Raw genomic sequence first — 24,451 nt, forward strand, 5'->3', positions numbered from 1 at the left:
AGTCATGAAATAAGGCATTTTTCGCTTGGCTAGAAGCTGAGAAAGTGGTTGAATGTGTCATCACAGCACTCTGAAGGTGGTGTTTTCTGTTCCGTATTAGGTTTTCTCTTTACTAAGTAAAGAAGGGGTTCGTTTTCACATTGGAACTTAACCTTTTCTGGCCATAAAGCTGCCAGCAGAAGAAGACAGAATGGGAGAAGAGTGGTGGAATAAATTGACCACCCACACACACCAACACACACATACAGATACACATCTCCTTACCGTGCAAAGGTCTTTATACTGCATCTTCTGGAACTTGGTATCAGCGTTGCCAGCACACAGCTCCACGTATCCCAGCACCACCTGGAACACTGTGTTGTGGATGGCCTGGGTGAAGTGCATGTGCAGCTGGTCCATAGCAGTCTGCAGAGAGAGCCAAACACACTGTTATGAAATCTACTGTGTTGAGATGTCACTGTCGTGTGCCAGTGTGGGTCTGTGAAAAGGCAAACAGCAGATTGGCAATTGAAAATCAAACTTCTTGGAGACTGTATACTTGATCTTTTGAATTATTTGCAGGCATGTTATGTTATGTTAGCTACACAATATGGGATGAGGGAAAATGGCCATAGCCGACTCCTGGGAAATGCAATGTTCAAGTCCAAGAGAAAATAGGCAATTTAGCCTCCAGTTTTTCCATGATTCACACTCTGAAAACAGCTAAGTTTGCTGTGGAAAGTGTCACTAATGAAGCAATAACAAATACAAATAGAGAAACACAGTGGTAAAAGTATCTTAGTGACATGTATGGCAGCACAGCTAACTGCCTCCAGCTATGTTAACTTGTGGCTCCATTTATCTCCTTCATTACTCTGAGCCATCTCATCATAATGAGTCATTATCCTGAGCCATGAGTCCAATGACAACAGTGCTATTAAACAACACAGTAAAGTCGCAAGCTTTAAAACAGTAAAAAGTTTAAATATCTTGTAGAGCTGAAGGGTTAGGGTTAGATCCAATGTTTTTATAAAAAATATTGATTGGGGCAGCTGTAATAAAACAAAATAACAGCTTTTTAATGGAAAAGTAGGATTTCTTTATCGTTTCATTTATCATTATGTTGCTTTCCTGAAAAACATAACATTTTGCTACACTGCACTGGGCTCAACTCAAGTCTTATAGATTTGTTCTCTTACATTTACAATACTTTTCTGTTTTGCAGCTCCCACCCACATTCTTTCTTATGGGATCATTGTGAATTGAGGACACCAGAGTTGTAGTAGACGTGGGCAGAGGGATGAGCAAAGCCCTGTAGGTAATGTGTGTGTCAGTGCAATTAGATGGTCTTACCACAAGCTCAAAACTGTAAAAAAAAGTTGCCCAAACACATTCTGAATGCTGCTGCTACAGAAGAAATTCAAACATTTCTTCCCTATTTTCTAAGGTAGTTTTCAACTTCATCTGTCCAAAAGAACACCATTAAAATTGCTGGCTGTCCAAAGCACTGCAAGAACCAGCAGGCAACTATAGCAACGCACATCATAATAATCATCATCTTTAGACATAATTATCAATCAACTAAAACAGCAAACAGACTCATTCTTCTGCAGCCACTTATACAAAATAAGCACATGTTTCATTCAGATAAATGTTAGAAAAGCAAACCTGGTGTCTGGCTCATTAGGCTATGAGCCAGGTAATGAGAGTGAGAGCAGAGAGAAAATACAAATGGTTTGACGTGTTATGCTACTGAAGGTCAAGAGTGGAGTCTTGCCTCAGTTCATGTATACACATAGGCGGCGCGTGAGGCTCAGGTTTGGGAAGGCTAAATAACTTTTTTTTACCTGACGCTGCCCGCCTCTGGCGTCTATAGAAAAGAGATCAACTCAGTGAAAGCACCGCCTGCTGACCAATCAGAGCTCAGTGTGTGGAGTTTAAAGCTATCAAGTAATATTACAGGATAAAGGAAATACAGTTTAAACTGCCGTATGCAGAGAAGACGCCGACGTGTTGCACTTATCATTCATATCACATCATCAATCACATCATTGATCATATAATATCATAAAATATCATATATGTCCTTATCTGAGTCAGCTTCTCGAGCCGTATCTGGCCGTGCAACACTTGCAAAAAAAATCTAACAACAACAATCTACAGTACCCGCCGCCCCTGTGTATACATCCAACTAAAGAGTGTCAGATTAATAGGGGTCATTTGTTTATTTGTGTGCACTGCAGCAAAAACAGACTGTGGGTAACAGCTAAGATTCAGACAAATGTCATAGATGGAACTGGTTTCTGTATTTATTTAAGTTTTTAGTTTCTCAACAACCACTCATCCAAATGAGAGCAGTTCTTCAGAAAGATGCAGTAACTGAGGGCAAGCAATCGGCCGGACATCATTATAAGTGTGAAAAACACAGATGCAGAGTGCGGGCAAAACCAATTCAGTTCAAGCCAAACGTTTAAAAAATATGAAAAAAATAAGCCTTAAGGAGTAACAGATCCTTATTTAGCTTTTCAGACGGAAACCGCTCATTATCACAGATATAGGAAAAACACTATTGATTCTTCTCAACAACTATCAATGACGCAGTCTCAAACTCAAAATGGCTGCTCATGTCAAGAGTCACACAGCTCATTGATTATCATAAACTGTGGCAGAATTTGTAAATAAAAATGACGGAAAGGTTTGTTATTGCCAGGATGAGAACAAGTCTCTTTTTGTTTGCTCCAGTTACACTTGGACACATTTTTCAACTGTAAATCAGCAAAGAGCTGTCAGACGTTGGTACTGCCAAGTGTAATGCGGAAAAAATGAACTTTATTTTATGATGTCTACGTTGGCGATTGAACATTTTAAAGTTGTAAATGTCATGTTTGCAGAACAGTATTCATCCAATGCAACTCAATATGAGTTAAGTATCTCTGTCCAATTACATCCATCGAGTACAATCCTTTAACACCCGCTGTAAGTCCTGAGCAATGAACCCATACAGGCTTTAATTACTTGTAGGCTGAGCGAAAATGTGCGTTCCAGGAGCTGCTATGACTCATAATACTTCATGATGAATGGAACTGCATTTATGGAATTACTGAGTCCATATACATTTGGTCGAAATATGTTATTCTCAGCCTCATCATCGTTTAAAATGACCGTGCTTGATTGCTTCTCATTTTAGTGGACACCGGTCCCCATTTTGGTAGGAAAGTAACAAATATTGATTACAAAGATTATGTTAGCACACAGCTTGTTAATACTCAAGGCTTGACTGATTAGTGAGAGAGCATTGGTACAGGAGTAGGGAGTGGAAGAAAAACGATATGTTTTCAGCTTAACAGAAAGCCCAAGATCAGGTGAGAAGAAAAGTAATTTATTTAAAGCAGAAAAGGGAAATCAGAGCCAAGTTACATTTTGGAGATGTTGATGGAGCAAATGGGTATTAAAGACAGGCCCTAGCATTCGAGATTGATGCGTTTTAACTAGTGCTGTCAAAATTATCGCGTTAACGGCGGTAATTAATTTTTTGAATTAATTGCGTTAAAATATTTAACGCATTTAACGCATGTGCAGAATGGCCCGCCCCATACATGCCACCAGTGGAAGCGCCAGGGTATGGCTGGGGTAGGCTACACCCATACCAAGAAATGGCTTAGCCCCACCATGAAAAATGATGTTAAAGTAAGCAAAATAAAGTCTGCCAACTCGCGATTGCCAACTTGATTTCAGTAGCCACGGTTTTGAAAACTTTTGTCACGTAGTGATCGTCTTCTCAATAGAACATCTTTGATAACGGCGTGGTGTTGTTGCAGGAAGTCCCGACGGAGAATACTTTTGCTGTAGTACAGGGGTGCACATAACTGGTACGCAGGTTATGTGCGTAATCTGAAATGCGTACCGTCACTTGTGTCACAAAGCGCATTTGCGTACCGACGTACTTGTGAAGCTTTTCCAGAAGGCGGTTAGATCACCGGACGACAGAGTCGGTCTCCGTGTGCACAGACAGGGCTGCTGTTAACGTCGGTCTGTACAACGGAACTGTGCCAAAACTACGCCAACCGGCTACGGAGGGAGACTCCCCCCTTCACTGGAGAACTGCGCTAAAACAGCTGATCACAACGTTCACACTCTGTGGTCACGAAGTACTCCACTAGCCCCCCCCCCCCGTCGACTTTCCTGAAGTACTCCCCGTTGATAGAAATCAACACGTAATGAAATAAGACCCCACGGTTTGATGATTGATAGGTGTGTGGGTTGTCTTTCATTTTGACACGCAGAAAAATGTTATAATAAACATAGATACTGTATGTTAAATGGATATATCCGCCTTCTTTCATTTATCTTTCCATTCCCACAACAATATGCATAAATAAATGGCATATTTTGGACATAGTTCGAATGGTGATTAATCATGATTCATTAATTTTTAAGCTGTGATTAATCTGATTAAAAATGTTAATCGTTTGACAGCCCTAGTTTTAACAAAAGATATAAGGGCTAGAATGGGATATTTTGTTTTGTTTTCTCTTGTCTTTTTTTCTCCTCTTAATTCTCTGTCAAAGCGTCTTTGAGTTTCATGAAAAGCGCTATAAAAGTCCCATGTATTATTATTATTATTATTATTATTATATAATGAGTAAAAGGAGAGTGAGAAGAGAAAGATAATGCTTTGTCATTTGAGGTCTACTATTATGCTCTATTAGATTTGTTCCCAGGCATTTATACAGAAAGTATGATATTTCATTTTTGTGGATGATTTATATGGGTGTCAGTTGATTGACAGTAAGGAATGAATAACCTTATCACAAAGGATGACATGCATTCCCTGTGGCCTAAAATATTCTCTACTCCAATGAGAGAACCCTGAATTCAAACACTGGTGTAAAATCCGTTAGGTAAGAAAGGAATGGATAATAATGACAAATAGGAACTTCAATAAAACAAATTACCGTTCCTTGATTGCTGTATTTGTTTAACCAATTTCTCTATGGAAGATTTTGTTATACTTTTGTTATCTAAATAATGGCAAGACGTTCTGAGAATAAAGAAAAAAACAATGGCTACTGATTGCACATTACCCTAGATATAAATTAAGGATAGGAAAAGACAAGACATACAATATTCTTATAAACCCCCTAGAGAAAGATCAAGAGTCCTATAAAAGGACATATGCAGTAGATGAGGTCATGTTTAGCTATTTCCTGTGACCATAAAAATGATCCAACCACTGACCTGTGTCTTTCCCAGGAGAGTGTAGGCCAGCTGGACCTTGGTGTAGTGCGAAACATCAAAGTTCTTACAAGTCTTCGACAGGGCGACATCAAGCTGCTCCTGGAGGCAGAAATAGATGGACGGCAAAGGAAAAGAAAAGAGAGGGATTATCAACTTTAAGACCCGGGATTTAGATATAGATGTGCAGATGTATTAGCTACCACACAAGGTCAAGGTCAATTGGATGTGCATGTGGGTGTATTTATACTATTTATACAACTTGTGTGGGTGAAAGTCTTTGACAAAGAGATAAAAAGAGAGGTAAGAAAGTAAATCAAGGTTAGCAGAAAGTGAGGATGTACATGTTTAACAACCATGACACAATAAGCCCACCTCAAAGAATACAGTATAGCGCTGACAGAGGCGGAAAGTGATCAAATGCATTGCATCACTGCATATTTTCTCACGCCTTAATGTATGTTTGAAGCTGCACTTAAACACTATGAGGAAGGGTGACATTTGTTCTGTAGTGATTTGCAAGCAGTAACTATTTGCATAGAAATAGTCGGTTTATATTTGAGCTGAATTCCTTTTCAAAAACGCTTTAAGAGAAACCAAATTAGTGAGTGCCATTGTATTGGTGGAATTTAATGTAGTGGCGTTTTTAATGGTGCTTAATGATCGGTCATGTGAGGATTAATCCCCTAGATGTAAAGTTTAAAAATCTCCACCTTTAGTTCCTTCTATTGCAGTTTTCCTCAGATTCCTTTTTTATGCGGTAAAAATAATTAAGTAGTAAAAACACTGATTCTGTAGCTTTTTGACATCTCTTAAGATATATTCAACGTTTCACTTTATAAAACGACCACTGCCCAATATATTTTAAACTTTTACATACTGTACAAAACCTCACTTATATAAGATTTTCTTTTGGGCTTAATCATGCTGAGAGAGCACAAAGTGTATATATTTATAGAAAAATTGCTTTCCTCGGTTGACTGCTTGGTTGCTCTTCTATAGAAGGCATTGACATTAGGAGATTCAAGCGCGTGTGTGTGTGTGTGTGTGTGTGTGTGTGTGTGTGTGTGTGTGTGTGTGTGTGTGTGTGTGTGTGTGTGTGTGTGTGTGTGTGTGTGTGTGTGTGTGTGTGTGTGTGTGTGTGTGTGTGTGTGTGTGTGTGTGTGATGAGGGAGCTTACAGGCTAGGCCAACCAGTGACGACTCCATTGTGTAAAGCATACACACAGTATGTGTCGTATATGAAGAATATATGTATATTTATAGTTTATTATTATATGAATACTAAATCATTATATTGGTAAGGTGCTTTTGGCTCTTAGCGATCTTGGGTTGACTCTTGATGTGTGTGTTTTTGTATGTTCTCTGTGCAACCGTTTACCTTTATGATTTTAGAGGATTTTGCTTTGCTTATTAACAAACTCAGGCTGACGAGTAAACAAACAAGCACCTTGCCGTGCGACTATGCATGTGTGTGTGTGCACATGCACGCCTGTTCCTTGTGTACAGACAAAAGTGTAAGTAATGCATCTACTCAAGCGCAGCAGCAGCGGTGTAGAGAAAATGGCTTTGCATACCATTTATCACACAAAAACACCAAGAACCAGCTAGAGATGGAACAGATAATTGACTGTGCTTGCTCACTGATAATAATGACTTTCTGAATGTGTCAATATTTTGCAGGCCCAGAATGAGAAACTATCAAAATGTCAAAATGAAGTATAAATTGCTTCTTTCAGATGAGTGCTTCTGGAGAATTACGAGGTTAGACCACAATCTTATTCACTGTTAGAAATCTCTTTTTGTGATATTGCTCACAAATAACGAAATTAGAGATGAATCAGAAAGCCACATACCTCTATTTGCTCCAGAGTGTCTTGTAGTTTGGAATTCAATTCGCTGTAAGGGGGGAAAGAAGAATGATGATAAGTTCCTCAATTGTGAAGGAAAAATTGTATCAACTAACCACTAACTTCATCCATATAAATTATTATTCATTGTTAAAGGTTTTTATCGATAAAATTACAAAGAGTATTTAAATAATGACTTAATTGGATAGTGCACGCCAGAAGTCAGAGAAAAAATAAATAATAGTTTATAAATGTCTTTGTTTGTCATTGCCTTTAGTTCATCTCCTTTCAGTATTCTTCGAAAAATTGGGTACTATTATAGGAACCACAAAGTGGCTCGGTTTACATTTCAAATGAATAAAGTCTTCTCAAAGAGGAACACTTATCTGCAAGCTGCAGCCATGTTTCGCACAATTTTCTGTTGGGAAGACACGTTTTTTTGTGTTTCAAGTGCTTGTACTTCAATGTCTACAGTGTCATCTGCTATACAATTGTGTGTGTGTGTGTGTGTGTGTGTGTGTGTGTGTGTGTGTGTGTGTGTGTGTGTGTGTGTGTGTGTGTGTGTGTGTGTGTGTGTGTGTGTGTGTGTGTGTGTGTGTGTGTGTGTGTGTGTCTCTGCATGGACCAGACACGGATACAAAACGCCTACCCATCCTTGGAGTGTGCTAATTTTTTGTTGCCGCATCCTTGCTTTTAACTCAAAAGCTGCAAAGTGGCAAAATAAATCACGACTACTTTTCCTGTCCCGAGACACCAATTCTATTCCCATGTGACTCCCCCTGCAACGCACCCATTTATAATCATCCTCTGTTCCCCCGCCTCTGTCCCTGCTTTGCTTGGGGTCTTTTTCAGGTCAGCCCGCACTTATGTTGGGCCTTGTGAAACCGCAGGAGCCCAAGGGAGAGAGTGTCCTTAATAAATTGCTAATTAAGCGTCTTAGCTTCAGTTGGGTATCGAGTTAGGAGAGGGAGGCAGGGGGGGGGGGGAGAGAAACTGAGAGGAGGCTGCAGGAGTCCTACAGGTTGTTTCCAAACCAACTGAAACAACGACAGTAAACAAATGTTCAAAATGGAGACCATATTGGCGGAGAGTGTATAGTTGGGGGGGCCTACTCGTCATTTCCAACACTCTTGCTCAGACCTCACCCATCTTTAAAATCCTTAATTTTGATCAACGCTATCTCAGTGACAAAATCTTTCCGCTGACAGACACAGAGGAAAAGATTGAGAATACTCAAAATAGATTTAATGGTAGTTCCCACTTAAGTAAGAGTCTCAAAAAGGAAGGATAAAACAATGCCAGCGTTGCTCTCACCACATCAGGAAACTGATCAAAGAAGCTACTTATGAGCGTCTGAACTAAAGTGCCATGGATGATAGGGAATTTCCTATGAAACAGTGTGACACAGCAGATGCCAACAGAGAGCTACTCGGAGCTCTATTGCTATTACAAAACTGTAAAATGATCCATTGGGTTGGTATGTACCGCAGCAATGATAACATAAGACATTCTCAGTTTTAAGCTCAGGAAGGCAAGTCATAGCCCAAAGTATCCTCAAACTGGGATTGGAAGCCAATTTAAACACGCAAAGTATGGAAGCTGGCTCGACTACAGAGGGGTGAACGCATCAATGTCAGGTCCTGGCTACTGAAGCAAAAAGTGTCTGAATGTCCATATGCAGAGCCCAGGAGAGTGCTAAACAAAGGTTTTCAGCATTGGCAGCCACACTAAGGAGATACACCAGAGGAGCAGAGGCCAACAGGATAAATGCCCTGTTCACCACACAACTTTCTTTAATACTCCCACGCTGGAGGATGGTAAAGGAACAGAAGCTGAACCACAAACTTAACAGTGTTGAAAACGCATTTAGGAGGAAACCAAATCATCCCACCACTTCAATGCTCAGGGGCTTAAGAACACACGAGTGTAAGGCTGAGAACTCCAATTTCCCAGAACAAGAACCAGTGCTCGTCACAGCATGGCAGACATCCGGCAATGGTTGACGGACATTAAGAAAACTGGGCAGCAACAGGGCGTTACATACCTAGTGGTTAAAGGAACTTAAGTGCACATTCCAAAAAATTTGGTAAATTACTAAGCGTATCTGCTTTCTTGCAAAGAGTTAGATGTTTGATTAGCTTACCTCAGCTTAGTATAAAAAACTGAAAACAGGAGAAACGGTCCAAAGCTCTAAGTACACTAGCATGTATCACTAATTCACAGGTTTCATCTTGTTCCTTTAATCTGAATCAGAAACAGACCAAGTCAGTGAAATCCTAATGTATGAAATAGTAACTAAATAACTCCCGTAAAAAACAGGAGTTGTTTTTACATTTCGGTTTTTAAGTGGATCAAACAATAGCACATAATTATTGTCGATATTTTCAGCTGCTGGCAGCCAGATTTTGAGACCTTTGGACAGAGCCAGGATAACCATTCGCCCACTGCTTTCAGCTTTTTGCTAAGGTAAGCTGACCATTAGCTGACCTCCATATGTAGCGTACGGCCACAAAAGTGGCATCAATCTTCTAAATAACTCATAGAACGGTATAAAAGTGTATTTCCCTACAATTTACTTATTTAACACATTACAGAACTTCAAACAGTTAAGTCTTAACATCATCACATCTTCTGTTACTCATCATAATCACTAAACGTAATCGACAAGTGCATTATAAGTCTGAAAGGGGACTGGACAACCAGCCAGAGCACTTGAAATCACACAAATGGAGCCTTTAATGCTTGGTTCAATAATGTAATATGTAATCATGTTAAAGAACTCTCTCGATTTTTGAAAAACAACACAAGAGGTCAACTAAAGGTCGATAACCCAGGTGACCATATTGTCCAGTCCTCCTGTTATTGTGTTCACCCCATGAATATCATGCCGAATGACTCACTGTCCGGTGAGTGATCATGTGTGTGCAGATGCAGCTCCTCCCCACATACTGGCTCCCTTCCATGATCACACAGAATGCATAAATAACCGATGAGGAGAGAAACCTAATTAACAAGCGGTTCCCCGCAGGGAACAAAGAGATTGAAAAGGAGATTCGTGGAAATCTGTGTGTCGGTTATCACTGGCAATAGCTGTCCACAGCGCCTCGAGGCAAACCTCTCCACTGTGACTGCTGACTTGCTCATTTGGCAAAGTGGGAGTCTTCAAGTGCTTCAAGGATCCTGCAGGACGCTCAGATTTTGTGAGAGTGCTGTTTTTGCTGTAGTCATGTTGGTCACTGTTATATTCAAGGCAGACAGGCAACACAGTGGCATGGGAAGGGCTTCAAAGAGTGAAACATATTGAGAAAGGACAACATCGACCATATGCAAATCAGAAAGTTGAGGAGGTTGGGGGAAGGTTACGAGGAGAGGGCAAAGAAGCAAAAGATTGAGAGTTAAAGGTAGGGTAGGTAATTTTGGAGAAACCAGATTGAGTGCGCTAGAATTTGAAAATACACAGCCGGAAAAAATCTGCCACTTCCTTACAGAGCCCCTCCTCCAACACACGACCAATGAGGGCACGAGGTAAGTTTGTGCACAGATGGAAGGCTGACAGGCAGGTAGGCCATCCAGTTATTTTAGCCGGGCCGGCTAAAATGATTGGTCGTGCTTTTTAAAGTACTACGGCTTCCACAGATGATATTTTGTTATGGATTTGTTGTCAAAGCACTTAAGATATTCATTGCTATCGGGATGTCAAGAGCATTCCATGGAATATAACAAAAAATGTATCTCGAGCCGCTTTCTCAAATGTACCTACCCTACCTTTAACAGATGGGAGGTTAATATACATTTAGGATTTCATGTTTTTGATTTCACTGATCTTAAACTGTTAAATGGAAATAATATGTGTATGGTCAAATAAAAGTATATAAAAACGAAATCATACATACGGGTTCATTTTAAGGTATCCCTGTCAAATTGTACAACATTTTTGTCTTACAATCTCACAGAGATGCTGTTGGTGTCTTTTTAAATCACACCTTTGTTTTTCTATGACCACAGCAGAGTTACAGTTTGTGAACATCGTGCTGACATGCTAGGGGTCTTAAGCTGCCCAAGAGCTGCCACTGTCTGATGAAAATGGACAGAGACAGAGCATGAGGTTGTCTAGGTGCCTTCTGGGGGAAGCAATATTGACTTTTAAAGCGTTTGGGACAGGGACAAAGGAAGGGCAGGCGTGAAACAAGCCTCAGTGTACTGAAGAGCATTTAGCAGCGCATGGAGCAGCATACTGTAGCTTCAAGGTTAGATCAGAGTGCAGCAGACCAGAAACTAGGTGCTAAGGTAGGGGCAATGCAGCAGTCAGGGCTCAAGCAATGCTGATGCAAAAGGTGACAGATGTGTGATCAATACACCAAGGTTTAAACTACTGCGTCCAGGAAGCAGACTTAGCATATTGCAAAGGAAAGCAAAGGTGAAGAGTTCAATCGAATGTCTAACCAGCTGCACGTTTGCAATGCAGCTGTATTAACAGATACAAACAATAAAAGAGCCTCTTTTTATGTTGATCACGGAATGGTTGCAATGGATTGTATCATTGGTGGATAATGACGATCAACTCTATTCTGCACACCATGATCCAGCACATTCACAAAACAGACATCCAGCGTAATAAACAGCAGCTGCAAGTGACAAAGAACAGTGGGAGGAGATTTCCATACCACAACAATCCGCTGTGCATAATGTTACCATATTGATCACCATTTCCCAGCACTCATTCTGTCACTCGAACCGCATTGTCCCAGCCAGGTGAAGCGGATAAATGTAGAGGTGCAGGTGAGCAGAGTTGTTAAAAAGGTCTGTGTGTGTAGGAGGAGCTGTGAGCTAATACTGAGCGGTGTTGACAAGCAGCTCAACATTTGGTGATGTCAATGCTAGCTCCAAAAACAGACTAACGATGTATTTGTGTGTGAGCAGGTAAAGAAATGTATTCACATAGAGCTCTTGACAAGATGTTCTGTCCGAGTTTGTACGTGGTCTCACAGTAAGAGGGAGAAGGCCAGCAGTGACGCACATCCCACATCAATCTTTAATCAATACATACAAAGGAGCTCTGTGGCTCCCGCCTACTGTACGGCCACAAATTGAGTACGATTACACAGAGAATCAAAAGGACCGGGATGATTGGCCCTCTGGTATTCAATGTGGCCAAGTCTACCTCAGAGCACATACATGCAACTGTGGGTTTTCTTCGGAAGTTTTTCCTTGTACGATGTGAGGGTCTAAGGACAGAGGGTGTCGTATTGTCATACTGATATTTTGTACAAACTGTAAAGTCCACTGAGACAAATGTAACATTTGTGATATTGGGCTATATAAATAAACATTGATTGATTGATTGATTGATGCAGTGTCTTCATTATACTCAGAGAAGAGGGTTTATTATGGGCACTTGTGTTTGGGCACAATCAAAACACAAAAAACATCATTGTGTACCCACAATGGTTCCAGGGATGGGCAATTAATCACGTTTATTTTCAATCCATAACAATTTTGGCTTCAAACGTATAAGAAAAAAAGGTTATCGAGATTTTTGGGATGTTTTCCATCCGGCAATAATGCTCCTTTTGTGCTGTGTTATAAATCAAGCATGACCAGCCTTACAAAATGTTCAAAATAGGTTTAAGAGTTTTCAGTATTTTGTGGCGGTGCACAATGACATAGTAGATATCTTTTGGTCTGATCCATTTTCGATATATTATTTTATTTATGCAATTTTTGCATTCAGTTATATATGTATGTTTGTGCATGTATAGAATTACACAGAATGTATTTTATTTATCTTTTTTTTTGTTTTTCAGTTGATTCATATTTTAAATTCAACAAAATTCACTGCTAAAAACCGATTGTTTTAATGAATCCATGTTGCTCGGAAAGTCAATGAGTATGATCATATTCAATAATCACAATATTGACCAAAATAATCATGATTATAATTGTTACAATAATAGCCACCCTAAATAGTTCAAGTTCAGTGTGTTGAGCGTGTCTGTCCGTCCGTATGTTGATGTGTTTTTCAGTCAAACCATCCGAATCACATGACTCCCCCCCCCCCCCCGCTGCCTGCCTGATGTAACTGGTCTCACAATAGGAGTGAAGTACACAGAAAACGTTTCATCCACCCATAGCGGTGCCAGCCTGCTCCCATTTAAAGACAACTAAATATCACTCTATCAATCTGGTCATACTTTACCTGATGCAGCTGTAGTGTTTGAAGGTGCTGGCAGCCTTTTGACATTCCAGACAGAGCTGGATCGCACCTGGATAGTCTTCCTCCTAAAGTCACACAGAGGTGAAGTCATTTAATGTATGAAAACTAAATATATCACGAGTAAGTCTGGTTCACAATCTGGATTATGACAGTTATGTGTGATTTCTTTTGTGCATTGAGTTTTGTTTGAACTTCTTGAAAAATGGTTGTTCCTGCCGATGCTATACGGATAACTAAGGATTACACTAAGTGGAAGTCAGATCTACTCCATGTGCTACACCTGACCTTCACAATAGACGGGCGTTTGTGGGGGCGTCTTGTGTTTGTGTGGGTTTGGCTTTAAAAGCACAATCCCTACTGACGTTTAACCTTTTAAGACAATTATAAATGTATCCCTGCACATATACCTGCATGAGTGTGTGAGTGTGTTTATGTGTGTGTGTTTGTCTGTAGAAAGGATTACAATACCTCAAGCATCTCGCTGAGTCTCACATCTGTTCTTTGCTGTGAGGGGAAGAATGAGATGAAGGAGAAAACATTAATACAGCATAAATCAATACCAGGCCACAATATGATGGATAATTACTTCAACACTAGTTATATGGTTTTCAGCACCATGTTGGTATACACATTTTTTTTCAAGGATCACGTTAAGTTGAGTAGAGGGGAACAAGTACACCATCTGTTTTATCTTCTTTGTGATTCAAGGAATAGATTCCCCCCAAGATCCAAAGATAGAAGACTATTCCCACACACAGTTATCCCACCGGCATTGATTTATTTCAACAGGGTGGACGTTTGGGTCGCAGGGACCTTTCTCAAGACATATCTACAATCATTATGTGACACAGTGTTTGAAGGTGTGTCAATGATCACACACAAGGTAATACGTGACTGATCATAGAAAACTGTTTCAGAATATATGTTTTATTCATTTAAATCTTCATTTTAAACCATTTGCAATTAAACTATGATGTAGACTAGGTAGTAGTGACCCTGCCTTCATGGATTTTAATAAACAGCTCAACATTTAGTCACATGTCCTTACACGTATACAGTCTTTGTGGCATTACTCCAGTCTTCACTAACACTATAGCTAGATGCAGTTTGGAACAAAGTATGTTGTATGTGAACCCAGAGTGTAAACTTTACCAGCGTCTTGATGGTCCTCAGTGACTTCAGCAGGCCAGTCAGCAGCTGCCGCCTCCTCTGATTGGCCAAAAGACCCAGGCTGGCTTCTGTGAATTCTTCCTTCGAGACGCTCAGTTGCCTTAAAATGAGACGTCACAGAACAGGGGGAATATCAATAAATATGAATGCTACTATGCTAAGTAGGCATTTAAAAGTCCAAACTACTAGCCACCTCTGAAACTGTATCTGTATCTATAATAACACACACAAACAGTGTACAGTATATGGTCTTGGTGTTTTCCCCGTAGTCATTATCCCAATTAATGCAGAGCACCAAAAGCCTATTTTACAGAAGATTTAATGGTTTTACAAACCACTCACTAGTATGAATAATTTAAGCTCTTCATACTACAGGCTCACCAAAATGCGTATGTTAGCAATCATAATTAATAACAACAGAGACACGAATCATGATACCTGCTCTCAAATAAAAAAAATACAGTTTACCACAACACAAACTTTAAGAAACCCTTAAACAAAAAGTCTCATCTGATTACCCACAACAACAAAACATCAAGCATGATAACCAAATAAACATTATATTGATGTACAGATTAAATGTATGGCGGAACGTTTTTGATTCAGACTTAATTTCAATATGTTTTTTTATTTGTGACCACATTAACAGACAGAGAATATATGACTGGAAGGGACATTATCATGTTTATGAGGAAATCACTTGGTATGCAGATGCAGTTTAAATGGGCTATTTCAGCAGCAATTTATTAGTGAATAGTATAAAAAAGAACACTAACCTTCTTGCATTAGTGCAAATGACCGCTGCCAGCTGCAGGTTGGTCTGCAACGATGTCACTCGCTCCAGTTCCTGTGAAAAAAGTAAGAGGTCAAATCATAGACTGGGTTCAATAAGACAAAGCAGTGTACTGTTGTCTGTAAACACTGGGACTATTCAAAGTTAATGTTTCCGATCCAAAGGAATTATTGATAATTGGCCACTAAAACTGCTAAAGAAATCGATCTAGCACTTAGAAATATTCGGGGGCTATTCTATTCTCTAGGCAAGGCAATTTTATTTATATAGCACCTTTCAACACTCGACAATTCAAAGTGCTTTACAAAATAAAAACAAAAGACATTTAAGAATAAATACAGCATAATAGGGCTGTACCTGAATATCCGAATATTCGTTCGTTGGAGTAGGCTACTATTCGGGTTTCAATTTCGTTATTCGGATATTCGTTTTTTTTATTTTTATTTATTGAAATCTCCAATATCAATGTAAGAGCTTGTGCCTCTTCGGGGGGTGCTAACACTTAACCATAAACGTTATCGTTTACTTTCTCCGTCTTTATATGTAGATATTACTTTTTCTCCATTAATCTCCCTCACGTTGTTTCCATAGCAACAACAACTTCTTGTCAACTGCGCTAACTCTCCTTCAAAATAAAAGCATGTCCATACAAAATAGAAAGCCAAGCCAAGTTACACTTAAGACATATACAACTGTAACGAAAGTAACAAACACAATGCAATATCCTTTTCAATTTCAAAGAACAGAAATTGGGTTGTATACATTAACAAATAACTATAAAACAACAATACTGTAGAACAACAAAAAGAATGCCGTGAATAAACCGAAATACACGTGTTGAAAAGGTTCGCATGCTGATTACTAGCTAAATGCTGCTTTTCCCATGTTTAGTTATTATTCTTGGAACAGAGAGCAGAGCAGACCCGACCCAGAGGACCTCTAGGACACAAATATATTGTCACACCGGTTCATATACAGAGCTGTCAGTGAAATATGCCTCATAATAATGCCATTTACACACAACGCCCATTACAAAGTACTGCTCACACACAAACTGTAAATCAGAACAGTCTTCATTGAAATGTTGCTGTGAGTATCTTATGGAGAGGGATACTATCAATTATGTGATTATGGTAAGGCATCAGGGGAAAAGTTTAATGTAGTTCACAACCCAGAAAATTCAAGAAAAGCTTATTTTCTTCAGAGCGTTAACATTTAGAAAAGGATCAAAGCACTCTGCTCTGAGGGTTCGGTTATTACGCCACTTCAATTGACAACTGCGGAGATCAAACAATCAGCCAAAAGTAGGACAGAGGGACAAATTGCATTGCGGTTATATTTTAGACTTTTTAACTTTTTTTATTTTCTTGAACTGCCAGATATCGTGCCTGAGGTGGGAGATGCTTGTTTTTTGTATCCTTATCTTTGTGAATGCTGTATCGCTTAGCAACAAAGAGGGTTGAGTGTTCACAAAAATATCATCATAACACTGTCAGAGAAGAAACAACCCTTTGATAAAAGAATATAGTCCGGGGAAATTAATTTTCAACGGTCATAAAAACTAAAAGAAACATCATCAAAGTGCCACTTCAGCTCTGGGTACGAGATCAATGATCCCATTCAAAACAATCTGCTCTCATGATCTCATGATGATTGTTGATGACGATCTTGACAAATCCTAAGACCTGTTTTACAAAGGTTGATTCAACAGCCAGGGGTTTTTAAGCACCATGCGACTCATATGCTTTTTTGCTCAGGGCCTATTAAAAAGGTACTGTTACATCAATGTTAGATATCACAGCATGCTACGATGCTAATACCAATGGTACAAATCATACTAGAAAGATAAAAAGAGATATCAAACAAGACTTTTATTTAAATTAAACATGTTTTTTTTTATTATTTTGAAATCGAATTTGTTAAAGTAATGCTTCGAACTGTTCAGAAATACACGTATCTTGTTGAGTTAGATGAGACGATTGATACCCCTCCTATCTGGATGCCATATGTGCAGTTTGATCACTTAGTGTAGCTTAATTTAGCATCAAGACACTCTAAAACCCATCTCAAGTTACCTAATCAAGAAATAAATCCTTAAGAAAAAAAATAACCCCATTAAAAACGACAACTTTCACAGATGTATCATGTGGACAGAGCCATGCTAATTGTTTCTATGTTTCCATGTTTATGCTAAGCTAAGCAGCTGCTGGCAGTTATTTCATATTAAGCGTATATATAGGTATAGACATGGTGGGATGCTAACATTGATACTTTTCAAATCAAATACTTCAAAAACATCCAAGAGCAAACCTTCACTGTTAGGAACACAGTTACCTCTCTAAGCACTGGTTAGAACAGTTTAGTATAACCTGAAGGCCCCACAAAGGTATCAAAATGTGTCTCAGAAAATGCCTTCTCCCTCTAGGCAGCAGGGACTGGGCTGACTCACCAGGTCCAGGTCACAAATAATTTAGAGAGTGATTTCAGAAGACTGATCACATACTAGAAGCTGTGCAACCCTGTCTTTAGCAACAACTCTGCTACAACTGTACAACTCTACGTGCAGACTTATCTAAGCCAGGCTCATAAAAATGTCACAGCAAATCAAGTTTACAGGCATCAATCTCACAGAAAAATCCCAATCACCAATACCTTTAAAATAATGGAAAGTTTTCAATCGATCAATGACTACCAGTGCAAAGAATTGGTTCGTTTAAATCCGTCAAGTCAGTGCTTATTTTGTAGGGAGAAAATAAGTGCACCCAGGGTCAAATCTGTTCAAGGAAGGAGTAATTTATTTCCTGTACTGAATGGAAACTATTATGTCCCTTCACCAGAAGAACACACAGTATCTCTCACTACCCCATATTAAGACGGCAATTATCAACCCACAGATAGTACTGTGAGCACAGCAGTTGCTATAATGTAGAACCACTCATGCATTCAGAAATGTGCACAAATCCACACAGGAAAAGCCCGAAAACAGCTTGATTACACACATTCAGCTTCAAACAGAGTCACACACTGGCTCAACCTGCTGAGTGCTCAGTGTGTAGCCTGAGGCTCCAATTTGTTGTTCTACTACTGATGCTGTCCATCCTGTCTTCAAGCTACAGTTAACCCGACAGTCAGAAGGGCTTTATCAGCTCGGATTGTGTAACTGGAAATACAAATGTGCACAGTGGCTATTTCTCGTTTAGGAGTTGGTACACATAGGATGATACATTGACTTGTTCAAAAAGGGAGGCTGAATTTTACTATACAACCACACACAAATGCAGTTAAACCACTGTACATATACAGAAAGGTGAGCTAAATCAAGCGCAATTAAGCTATACAACCCGACTCCTACAATGTCCACAAACGGAGGCTCTGGTGTAGGTAGTGAAGGTCAAAGAGAAGGAAGTGTGACATCAAAGAGAAAAGTTTTTCTAGGCTTCTTTATTCATATATTCATAAGAAGTCCTCCCTAGGACCCTACAGCACATTGGCTATGCACTGGCTCCTTGTGTTACCCATTCTGCCTATATAATGATGCTGCTGTTTGGGTCCTGCCCTCATCGCTTTTTATGCATTAAGGTTAAAAAGAAAACAATAGGGAAATTGTGTTTAAGAGACAGGGATTGACAGATGGAGATTATATTGTTTGTATACAGTATGCTTATGTCTCAACATTCCTACACAGTTACTTTAAGGGTTAATTGACCATGCATACAGTATGAATAACATTAGATTGTTTCCATTTCTAATCTCCCAAATGCCACAGCCTTTACACCCCTATGCATTTTTCACACTGAAATATGAAACCCTTTCAAAGGAGGCAACACAAACAAAAGGCACCAGCATAAATAAGTGTTTCCAGAGGGAAATGATCAAATGCAGTGTTACAGAATAAAGTCCTTTTCTTATGGTGTTCAGTACAATTTTAGTCAGAGCTACCTAGGAAAAAATCATTACAACTTAGACCCCCAGAAGGTAATGTTTCTCTCCTGACAAGGCTAAGGGTCATGTAGTTGGCCACTCAATTATAACCTGTCTATCTTTGAGAGATAGGAAAGGGCAGTTCCTTTAAATCTTCACACACACCTTTTTATTGATCCAGCAATTTAATTGGATCCCGCCTTGAACTCATGGAATATCATGTAAAATTATCTGTCAACTTCAGAAAATCTAATTCAGGTGAAGAGGTATAACAATAATTAAAAAAGAGCAGAACAATGTGTACACCTGAATTATATCCACCATTCATCAACCTTTTCTAAAATAATCAATAACAAAGGCTATGGCTTTCATGTAACCTTCCACAGGAGGAGGCCTGGTCACACTTCTGACCCCTTTGCGGGTGCATTTGTCGCTTGAGAGAAGCAGCAGTGATCATACAAAAGCTCCAACAGAAGAAAGGTTTGCCACTACCTAGCTATGACTCATGTCAGACGCTTAGCGGGCCATCATTGCAGGCACCGAGGCATGAGTGTGTGTTTGCACTATTTATGTGTCCTCCGATGTGTTATACACAGCACGAAAGCACTGTGGAGAAGTGGCATTGTGCCCTGTGGCTGTGTTATTGCAGAAGTATGTGTTTCTGTGTAGATGTGTGATACAATATCACACAGAGAGGGTAAAGAACTTTGAGAAAGAAATCATACTAGAGAAAATAGCAGGATGGAAACTGATAAAACTTCCATATAGAAACAGATCAAGAGTTTAGCAATAAGTTGCTCATTGTATGAATGTCTGAATAATAGGAAATTAAGTAGTGAAACTTCCTTCTTCAGTGGATGTAGAAACTGAACTATAAACTCCACAGGGAATTTGCAGTCTAAGAGAATGAGGGCATAGACGGGTCAATGCAAATGCCCCCGAAATCCCTGGCAACTTCTGCTTCTGCTAAAAGGCCTGCTGTCATTTAGACAGAGACGCAGGGAGGGTCACAGAAATAATTATCAATTTGCTATTCATAGACTGACCTTTAAAAGCTTTACAGTGTTGGGCGATTTGACTGCAATTTCACTACATACCAAATGTGTTGAAGCTGTCAGTCATCTGCTTTGTCTTGCTGGGATCAAAGCTTAATTGACTAAACACAGATTTAACAAATTGTAATAATAGGACTAGAGAAGTCAGCGACGATAGTAAGTTATCTTCCTCTCTTTATGGCACTAGATACTGTGTGCAGCAAACGTGGTCTCCTGTCTTCCTCTGACCAAATATAGGCGGAAAATCTGAATATAGTCAAGAGTATGAAGAGCATTAATTGTATTTTGCTGTATGGTATTGTGTTGTATGTAATTGTGGTGCTTACTTAAGCATTGAATTGATTATATTATGGGCAAACATTTGAATTAACCTGCCCAGGGACTACAGATGAAAATGCGCTCATTAGTTAACTCTGGCATATTTACATTGAGGAGGAAACTGAAATGTTGATTAATGTGCACCGTCTCGCGTAAAGAAATAAATGAATTCCTTTGAAAAACAAGAGACAGACATCCTATACGACGACAGCCCAGTGGCACTCCTCTCTAATGATGGAAACGATTACATCTGCTCATCATTATCCAGCACATTAGAACCAAAACATTGTGTTCACCGTCCCAAGCAATCAACGTAAAAAGCCATAGCACACATCATCCACACCCTTATCTCACCTGGACAAAAAAGGGGCTTTGTGAGATTGCTGTTCATTGACCGCAGAGTAGCGTGTTACACATTAGTTCCCTGCAGGCTCGTCACTAAGCTCAAGGATCTCAGATTAAACACCTCACTGAGCATGTGTATCCTTGACTTCCTGACAGGCAGACCCCAGATGGTGAGGGTTAGCGGTTACACATCATTGAAGTCTCATTCTTAATAGCGGAGCACCCCAGGGCTGTGTTTTGAGCCCGCTGCTATATCCCCTGTACACATACCACTTCTGACTAACACCACCAAGGACTCAGCAGTGGTGGGTCTGATCAAATATAACAATACAAACTGTAGGAAATAGAGGATCTGATCTGCAGTGTCAAATCACTACTTCTCCTGAATGTCAGCAAAGCTAATGAGCTGTCAATGGGGCTTTGGGAAAAAAGCAAGAAAGAAGCTATAAAAGAAATACGCTCCAGCTCTGGTATCACGGATGCTATTGCACAGCTTCTTTATGAGGTGCCATTGATGTTTTGAATGAACAGTAACCTCTCTGTGTCATCTCGTCACTCACTTCCGTACCTGCCAGTAGCTCCTTAAAAGGCATGAATGACACTGATGATTCCCTCATAAACAAGTTCAGATAAGATCCCATTCCCAAAGATAATTATAACCAATACGTTTTGGAATTATTCTTCTAGATTCATTAAAATGACGGAAAAGTTGAGTGTGGTCCTGTGTTATAACTGGAAGCTTACCTTGACATAAGCAGGCTGTTTCTCCAGAATGAGATCGGCAACCTTTTTAGATACCTACAGAGAGAGAGAGAGAGGGAGAGACAAGGGGGGGGGGATATTAAACATAGAAAAGACTGAAAGACACAGTTTGATGTTCTTCCAAAATGTCTCCCCACAAAGGCACTTTGTGCAGTGCAATCTTGCCAACAAGGATGAAGCTAGAATAACAATCACATCTCAGCCAAAGCCTTTTAAAAGAGCACCTCCCTAGCACAGTTTCATTTCATTCAATGTCTTTCTCAATAGCATTACTCTTGTTTCTTTCAGAGCAGCCTCTGTTCTCTCTGTTCCTATTGTGTTTTCTAATGTTCTTTGTACCTTTTACCATTTGACACCTGAGTTGAAAATGTAATGATCTTAAACCATGTTCCCTGCATATGGCATCATGTTCAGTACTCAGCTCGCTCACAAGATCAGCATGACCCCCTGTTTAAGAGTTTTGTTGATCGCTGCTTTTTGTTGCGGAAGGAAAAAAGCTTGAATACTCAGTCAATAAAAATTGAGCGAATCCTAGCCTCATACTGAAGGACCATAAAAACACGTCTTGCAGATTGGAGGAGCTCGTTTAATACTTTTCTAAAAAGTTAAAAGATTGTATTAAAACCAGTTATCCAGTGAATCCTCATGTATGTTCAGTCCTTCAGAAAGGGCTTATTTCTAGATTCTCTGGTCTCTAGTGAACTACAAATAATTGATATGTCAATTCAAAAGTGAATGAAGCTCAAATGTTTAAAATCTTACTACAATTAGATGAAGTGGAAAGGATTATGTTGCTCATTAAAATAACAAAAGGATAAACACTTTACTACAGCAGTTGTGATCAACCAGCCTTCTCCCACTCAGTGAGCAATCCCTCCTCCACCTGTTTTACTGTGAAACTATGCACAACAACACAGACATACACCCAGTCGATGTTTTATGAGTTTATTCACAGTAGTGAGGAGGTGTTCGTGTATGCAAAATACAAGGCTACTATTTCATTTCAACATAGTAGCCAACTGGAGACCTTAACAGATGGTGAGTGCAGCTCAATTGAAACTATTACTAGTACATTAAGATAATAATTGTCACAGAGAAAAATAAATTCAGAACTATTCAGAAAAAGAGAAAGACATTGTGAAAGTGAATGCTGGAAAAGCATAAAACATTTGGAATCGTGTTAAAGAAGCCCAAGACACACCCTTAACTATTCACAGATCTGCCTTGATATAAGACCATAACGCTACCTTTTGACAACCCACTCAATGTAACACATTACATTGTTTTAAAGAGAGTGAAAGAGTCTAAACTTATAATGCAAACCCAGCAGTGAGTAACCAAACCCACCTGAGCCACAATGCCAAAGTCATTCGTGCTCTGCTCGCCCTCACATTCACAAACGAAAGCTAATTGTGCAGTGAAGGGTTTGCAAAACAAGCACATGTAATATTTATTAAAAGTTGTCCTTGACTGTCAATAAACTATCATCATCCCAGACACACAGTAAGACAATTACAGCTATTTGTCTCAGTATGGATACAAACAGGGTCATGAAGGGAAGTTATAGGAGAAGACAGATAACGTATACAGACACACACATTGTCTATTATGAATGAAAAAGCTAACGAATACAAGCATTGATAACATGTTTGGACAATTTGCTCATTAGCAAGAAGGCTGCAGACTGTAGATATACATAGGATTATGATACATGTGTCTGAACGAGAAGATGTTTACTCCTTTTTGCAAGTGTTTACAGAGATGTATGAGGCAATTAGTGCTAAATTAGCTAGCACTAATTAGGGATGGTAGCAATAAAAAAGACTCAAGCAACTCAGTAATAGTGAAGGTCAGTCTTTCTGATTAAAAGGGCTGAGACACAACAGTGAGGATTCACTAGTACCAGAGCAATGTAACCCGAATTCCCTTTGAAGCCGCGTGTCTCATTTTCATGATATGATGTCATCTCTGGTGCTCCATTTCCACACACAAACACACACACACACACACAACTTGAAACTTCCTCTGCTCAGCGGGACATCGTTTCAGCCTGACTGAAACACAGGGAGAAATGTGGCAGACAGGCAGGGTGTAGGCAGAAAAATTCCTTATTGCTGCAGGAGGGTTAGTCATCTCTAGCTTTCAAGTTTCATTAAAAATGTAATATGTTCATCAAAGTTAACATCGCCCCCTTTCGACATCTTTGCAGCCTACGTTACAGAGAAGAAAGTCACTGAGGGTTTGGAATGCAAAACGTTGCCATACTTATGATGAGGTGCACCTACAAAAGGAATTCTAAAACTATGATAAAGATTTTGTTACAGCAAATAAGAGTTTAGATGGCAAAAACGTTGAATATAAACCAGTCTGAGTCATTACAAGCATGTGTGTTCATAATAATGAAGGCACTGTTCTGTGAGTTTACATGAGAATTACGGCAACAACACACAACCAGACTGTGCCTCTGGACCTTGACATGTTTTTAGCACTTATGTCTCGCAGCACTAAAACCAAATTGAGTTAGTCCAAAAGTCCAAGTAATCCGAATGTTTGCTATCATCTTGTATCTACAAAAGGGGAAAATGAAGGGGAGGTTGAAGAAGGATGCAGCCGAGTTTGAGTTTGTAACTTATTCCTATTTCAACGTGTTCAAGCATTGTCATTGTTTTCAGTATTTCCATATTAAATAGCCATCTGATTAAAGGCGTGTCTTTTCTTCTTTTATGCTGTATGTGTTCCCTACCAAAGAGCCCCTTCTTTACACTAGATTGAACTTCCTAGGACTCATGATTTCTTTTTGGTCCACAGAA

At 39.5% G+C, this 24,451-nt stretch overlaps 1 protein-coding gene across 1 annotated transcript in view; it reads right to left on the reverse strand.

Moving 5' to 3' along the window:
* The window catches only part of vps50 (VPS50 EARP/GARPII complex subunit), a 129,510-nt gene that overhangs the window by 91,677 nt on the left and 13,382 nt on the right, over positions 1–24,451 (reverse strand). Inside the window, exons 5-12 of the mRNA XM_034240831.1 lie at positions 21,624–21,677; positions 15,224–15,294; positions 14,430–14,547; positions 13,746–13,781; positions 13,260–13,342; positions 7,070–7,112; positions 5,218–5,316; positions 265–405 (exon numbers count right to left, since the gene is read on the reverse strand). Coding sequence (XP_034096722.1) covers positions 265–405; positions 5,218–5,316; positions 7,070–7,112; positions 13,260–13,342; positions 13,746–13,781; positions 14,430–14,547; positions 15,224–15,294; positions 21,624–21,677 — 645 coding nt within the window. The remainder of the gene's footprint in view (positions 1–264; positions 406–5,217; positions 5,317–7,069; positions 7,113–13,259; positions 13,343–13,745; positions 13,782–14,429; positions 14,548–15,223; positions 15,295–21,623; positions 21,678–24,451) is intronic.

Source organism: Gymnodraco acuticeps, unplaced genomic scaffold (genome assembly GCF_902827175.1).
Source record: "Gymnodraco acuticeps unplaced genomic scaffold, fGymAcu1.1, whole genome shotgun sequence".
Lineage (NCBI taxonomy): Eukaryota > Metazoa > Chordata > Actinopteri > Perciformes > Bathydraconidae > Gymnodraco > Gymnodraco acuticeps.